Source organism: Callorhinus ursinus, unplaced genomic scaffold, assembly GCF_003265705.2.
Source record: "Callorhinus ursinus isolate GAN/ISIS: 27379988/994484 unplaced genomic scaffold, GSC_fseal_2.0 scaffold38, whole genome shotgun sequence".
Classification (NCBI taxonomy): Eukaryota; Metazoa; Chordata; class Mammalia; order Carnivora; family Otariidae; genus Callorhinus; species Callorhinus ursinus.
Window position 1 is genome coordinate 3340541 of NW_027397100.1, and position 6516 is coordinate 3347056.

The window sequence follows — 6516 nt, forward strand, 5'->3', positions numbered from 1 at the left end:
TAGGGCTCGAACCTACAACCTGACATCAAGAGTCCCACATTCCACCAATTGAGGCAGCCAGGTACCCCTTTTAGGACTTTTGACAAAGTTCCTATTCTCCTCTTTTTGGCTACACACTAGGACTGTGCCTCTTTGACCCTGCACCTTAGGTGTGGCTCTGAGACTCACTTTAGACAATGAAATGCCAGTGGAAGTGACATGTATCATTTCAGTGGAAGTATGAGAATAAGGTAGAAGCCAAACTTGAAGAGACAATGGCTGAACATTTTCCAAAACTAATGAAAGACACGAATCCACAGATTCCAGAGGTCTAAAAGTGAAAACAAAGAAAGAATAAATAAAGAGACCAACATGTCAACATCATAGTGAAACTACAGAAAAAAACAAAGATAAATGTTCTTTAAAACAGACATATGAAAAGAAACAAAACTTAAAAAGAAGTTAGGTGATGGTGGAATTCTGAATTCTCAACCAGAGTGGGAGCTGGAATATACTGAACACTGCTTCAGTGGGAAGAAAGGAAATAGTACAAGTACACTGTTAAGTCATCCTTCAAGAATGAGGAGGAAATAAAGATATTTTCAGATAAACAAAACTGAAAGGGCTCATCATGAGAACATTCTAAAAGGTAAATTTCTAGTGGAAACATAGCAATCCCATGTGGCAGGTCTGAAACACAAGCAGCAGAGAGGAATCAACGAGAGGACAGGTATTCACAAACTTGGACCATGTCAAATGACAAGAGCAATGCTGTCTTAGGAACTTTTTAGAATTAGGCTTAAGGGGTGCCTTAGTGGCTCAGTGGGTTAAGCGTCTGCCTTTGGCTCAGGTCATGATCCCAGGGTCCTGGGATCAAGCCCCACGTCAAGCCCCATATCGGGCTCCCTGATCAGTGGGGGGGAGGGGGGGCCTGCTTCTCCCTCTCCCTCTGCTCCCCCCCCAGCTCCTGCTCTCTCACTTGCTCTCAAATAAATATCTTTTTTTTTAAAGATTTTATTTATTTATTTGACAGAGAGAGACACAGTGAGAGAGGGAACACAAGCAGTGGGAGTGGGAGAGGGAGAAGCAGGCTCCCCGCTGAGCAGGGAGCCTGATGTGGGACTCAATCCCAGGACCCTGGGACCATGACCTGAGCCAAAGGCAGATGCTTAACAACTGAGCCACGCAGGCGCCCCAATAATATCTTTTTAAAAAATAAAAATAAATAAAATTAAGCTTAAAATAATAACATAATAAGAGGGAAGTAAATGTAGAAAAAGTCCTGTATTATTTGGAAAAAGGATGAAACTATTAGAACTTTAAACACTGCTAAGCTATTTATGAATGTTTTAATTTGTAGAGTAACCACTAAATGATTAGAGAATGTGTAACTTACAAAATCACAGGGGAAATGGGATATTTTTTAAACTGTCTATTTAAAATTAGGGAAGAAAAGAGAAAAAGTAAACCAAAGAATCGATTAGGAAGCACAAAATAATATAGTAGATTTAACCCCAAATATATAGGGAATTATATTAAACATATAAGTTTAAAACAGCTAAATGGCAACAGACATGCCACCAACAATTTTGAATGGCAGCTTTTCCCACAGCCACCCCGCCCTTTGAAAGTGATGGACGACAAGTAGCCTTTTGCTGATGACTCAAGCTGCCCATTGTGACCTTTCATGACTGCTCCTTGACATCACACAGCGTACCTGTCAGAGTCAAGGAGGGCTGGCATGTACCTTCTTTACCTTCCTGTGGGGCAGCTGTGGTTTTCTGGCTCTTGCATGTGCTTTATATGGTTCTTCTGTCTCACCTGCCATTTGTAACTCGGCTCTCTGTGCAGCTGCCCCTGACAGCTCCCATCCTTTTCCTAACCCACCACCCCTGGTCGCAGAGCACAGAAAGCATGAGTTGCTAAGGACTTGGCCGACAGAGCTCTAAGGGCCAACTCTGGGCAGAGGACAGCTCCATCCTCCTTACCAAAGGGTTTTTCCACCAGGGGCATTTCATTTTGACTCTGGAAAGTGAGCTACTCTGCTTCAAGAACAATTTCTCATGGAGCCAGAAGCCTTAGAAATTTGCCCTTACAACCCTCACCACCGAGTCCCACTCAGCAGATTTCAGTACCACCTGGCATCCTGCAGGAGAAAGAACCCCAAGAAAGCCAAAAAGATGGCCAGCTGCAAATACAACGCCTGCCACGTGGTCCCCATCAAAAAGCTGGAGGAGCACGAGGCTGCCTGCGTCAACAGAAGCGCAGTGGAGGAGGAGAACAGCTTGCACCCCCTGAAAGTTAGACTTCCAAGTTCAGAGCAGAATGGAAATGCCCTTCCAGGGCCCACCTGGCTCCCCAGTTCTGACGTCTGGAATGTCGATGGCACTAACTGCCATCCCATGTTTGTCCTTAAGACTTTTGCTCCCCAACAGCTTGTTTGTGAAAGTGACACAAGAGAGTCAGAGAGAGGGGCCCACCCCCCATCCCTGACCACCCCCCAGAAGACCGTCAGACCAGGACAGTAAACCACCAGCAACAGAAAGGAGCTGCTCAGCCTCTTAAATACCTGAAAGAAGATGCAACTCATCCAAATAAAAGCATGCAAAATAAACTACCCTAGGCAACGTTTTTTTTTTTTCCACATAGCAGTTGGTAAAAATCTAAAGGCTGGCAGGACATTCTGCTGGCAAAGATGGGGCAAATAGGCACTTTCATAACACTGGTGAGAATGTAAGTTGGTAGGTAAACCTCTGTGGAGGGCAATTTGGCATTAGCTGTAAAAATCACCAGTGTCCTCTGCTTCGATGGAGCAACTCCACTTCCAGTAATATATCCTGTGAATATATTCACACTTGCAGAAAATGAGGTAAGTACAAGGTTATCCACTGCCACGTTATTTGTAGCAGTAAGGGTCAAAGAGTCCGAAATGGTCCAAATATCCCTTAGGGAAGGGTTTGATTAAATGAATGATGGGGCAGCCATACAAAGACATAGTATGCCATGAGAAAGGGTGAGGAAGCTTTTTCTGGACTAGCTTGGAAAGGCTACAACACAGTATTTAACTCAGACACCAGCAAAGTTTTTCTCTAAAAGGCTACAGAGTAAAGATTTTAGGCTTCACAAGCCAAATGTTCTCTGTCACAACTATTCAGCTCTGCCTTGGTGGCATGCAAGCAGCCACAGACAGTATGTAGACAAATGAATGTAGGTTCCAGTAAAACTATTTACAGAAACTGGTAACAGGCTGGATGTGGCCTGTGGGGCATAGTTTGCCAACCCGATTTAACAGAGAAAAGTGAAGCCCGGAATACTCTATATTAAGCTACCATTTTTGCAGAGCTATGGGAGAGAACATGTATATGTATGTGCTTGTATCTGCATAAAATTTCTCTCAAGGACCTACTAGAACAGGTGAATGCCCACAAAGCCTACAATGTCTCCTATCTGATCCCTTACAGAAAAAGCTGGCTGGTCTCTTCCCTAGAAACTTATCAGCTCTCCCCAGGGAAGAGAACTAGGTGACCAAAAGTCAGGGGAGACAGACTTTACTGTAGACCTAAAGGGTCTAAAGACCTAAAGATACTTTATTTTTTCTACAGGGAGACAAAAAAAGAAGTAAAAGTTTAATCCTATGGTTTATGTTACACCTCACTGTCTCTCAAGAACATTGAAAACCCTGCCCCCTTTTGCTTTGGAACCCTCCCCTCAGAAAACCACACACCAACACAATGCTACCTGGAATTCTAAGAGGATTCACAAACCAAATTTATCTGTTGTTATTTCATATGTAAGAAACTCAAGCTAACAATGGAATGTCCCTAAGTAGCAGAGGTATTAACTGTTGGGGAAGATTAAGATGAAGTGGTGATTCCTCAGAAGGCCAGGTGGTTGGTGATGGTTGGCACTCATGATTCTTCCCTCCCTGATGAACCTGAACAAGGGCATACCTCAACCGCACTTTAGCCAACAGCTGGAACACTGTTTAAGTCTATCTAACAGTTGGTCTCACAGAGGAGAAAACATTGGAATAGGTTAGACCTTCTTGCTCATATTGTGTCAGACAATTTCAACCCTCTGCCACAGTGTTGCTCGCAGAGTACCTTTTACATGTGAATATATGTGAATATATTATCTGGCCAAAGGATTAAAATACACTTTTTTTTTGAAGATTTTATTTATTTATTCATGAGGGAGAGAGAGAGAGGAGAAGCAGAGGGAGAAGCAGGCTCCCAAGGAGCAGGGAGCCCGATGCGGGACTCGATCCCAGGACCCTGGGATCATGACCTGAGCCGAAGGCAGACGCTTAACCATCTGAGCCACCCAGGCGCCCTAAAATACACTTTCTTAATCAGCTAAAGACTTAAGTCTTTTGGAAGTTTTTCAGGAGGAAATCTTAACTAAGTTATTTTTTTTTAGTTTTTTTTTTTTAATTTATTTATTCATTTGACAGAGGGAGACACAGTGAGAGAGGGAACACAAGCAGAGGGAGAGGGAGAAGCAGGCTTCCCGCGGAGCAGGGAGCCCGATGCGGGACTCGATCCCAGGACCCTGGGATCATGACGTGAGCCGAAGGCAGATGCTTAATGACTGAGCCACCCAGGTGCCCCTTAACTAAGTTATTTTTAAATAATCATAACTTTGCCACTCCTGGGCCTTTCAATTCCTTCTACAAAGTGTGAAATAAAGATTTCGAAGGAAAAGGGGAAGAGGAAGAGGAAGAAGAGGAAGAGGAGAAAGTTGTTGAAGTTGTTCTAGGTGTTGGCTTTAGAAACTCCATGATTACTAAAGTGCATGAACATACAGGAAGCAGGTGAAATAAGAAGGTGATCTGTAGGGCATACATCTATAAACTATAGGCCACCAGGACCAGGAAAAAGAAAAAAGTAATTTGGTTTGGGGCATGAATTAAACATTGGTCATGAGTTAATCGTTGTTGAAGCTGAGTGATAGGTAAATCTTACTATTCTCCCCATTTTTATATAACTTTGAAATCTTCCATACTAAAAAGGTTTTTTGAAATACATGTATGTACACTAAATGTAATGTGGGATCCCAGATTGGATCCTGGAACAGAAAAAGACATGGGTGATGGGTTAGCCTGGTGATGGGCATTAAAGAGGGCATGTTCTATATGGAGCACTGGGTGTTATACGCAAACTATGAACCATGGAACACTACATCAAAAACTAATGATGTAATGTATGGTGATTAACAGTAACATAATAATAAAAAAAAAAAGAAAAAGACATGAGTGGAAAAACTGGTGAATCCAAATAAAGTCTGTAGTTTAGTTACTAGTATTGTACCAACATAAACTTCTTAGTTCTGTTAAATGCACGATGCTTTTGTAAGATGTTAACATTAGGGAAAGCCAGGTGAGGAGTATATGGGAACTCTTTGTAGTATCTTTGCAAGTTTTCTGTAAACCTAAAATGATTTCAAAACAAAAAATTTAAACACACAGAAAGTAAAGAGCAACACAATAGCCAGGATGGAAGCCCAGCTCCACTCTTCCTAATGCTAGATCTCGGGCATAACCTAACCTTCGTGTGATTCTGTTTCCTCATCCACAGGGTAGGGATGACAAACTCCCAGGACTATGTGTAGGATTAAGGGATTTAACACATGTAAGGTTATCAGGACAGCGTCTAGCATACATGAAGCTCTCAACTAATGCCACCTACTAGTAGCAGAAATGGAGGTGGTATTACTTAGCAAAAAGAAAATGTAATGAGATAAGAGAAACAACGATGAGTACGTGAATTTATAAAATATGTACACAAAGTTAATCAACCAAGAAAATCATCAATTTTGCATTTAAAATGAAAAACAAAACTCAATGAAAATAGGCCAGGAAAGGGCATCATTCAGAAGGACAGAAACAGTAACAAACATGCATATTAAAAAGTTTTAAACAGAGGCGCCTGGGTGGCTCAGTTGGTTAAGCATCTGCCTTTGGCTCAGGTCATAATCCCAGGGTCCTGGGATCAAGCCCCGCGGAGGGCTCCCTGCTCAGCGGGGAGCCTGCTTCTCCCTCTGCCTGCTATGCTCTCTCACTCTCTTTCTCTGTCAAATAAATTAATAAAAAAATCTAAGAAGTTTTAAATAGCCTCTAAAATCAAAGAAATATTTATGTAATTCAACCAGCAAGAGGAGAAAACAGACCAGATTACAGAAAACTTAATAAATTCAAAGAAAAGAAAGGGGAAAACACAAAATAAAATGGTAGAAATCAATCCAAATATGTCAGTAGTCATATAAATGAAAACAGACTTAACCCACCTATTAAAAAACATTCCATTTACCTCTTTAAACCAAATACATGTCTATTCTGAGCAATACTAACCAATACCTTTAAGCCAAAGATAGAGGTAAATACATGAAATGTGTGCCACCGCCACCACCTCCCATGCATATAACAGACATAACTAATCAATCACAGCACTTTTCTGAGCCTGGACAATACCTTCAGAATCTTTCCCAACACAATGCTCCAGAAAGCCATTATACAGAGATAGAGGTAAGCTCTATCTT

The 6516-nt window shown here is 41.9% G+C and overlaps 1 protein-coding gene and 1 non-coding gene across 2 annotated transcripts; one reads left to right on the plus strand and one right to left on the minus strand.

Annotated features, from left to right (window-relative positions):
* The first annotated feature begins 1704 nt into the window (after positions 1–1704).
* On the plus strand, positions 1705–2596 carry GTSF1L (gametocyte specific factor 1 like). The gene has a single exon (XM_025875480.2). The coding sequence runs from the start codon at positions 2043–2045 to the stop codon at positions 2505–2507; it is 465 nt and encodes a 154-aa protein (XP_025731265.1). The 5' UTR covers positions 1705–2042; the 3' UTR covers positions 2508–2596.
* A 1363-nt stretch (positions 2597–3959) lies between these two features.
* Positions 3960–4073, minus strand: LOC112827138 (small nucleolar RNA SNORA28). The gene has a single exon (XR_003209158.1). It is a non-coding gene; the product is annotated as a small nucleolar RNA SNORA28 (small nucleolar RNA).
* Between the last annotated feature and the right edge of the window lie 2443 nt (positions 4074–6516).

Excerpts from the sequence above, each read along its gene's own strand:
- GTSF1L (XM_025875480.2), top strand. The coding sequence starts at position 2,043 with ATGGAGCCAGAAGCCTTAGAAATTTGCCCTTACAACCCTCACCACCGA.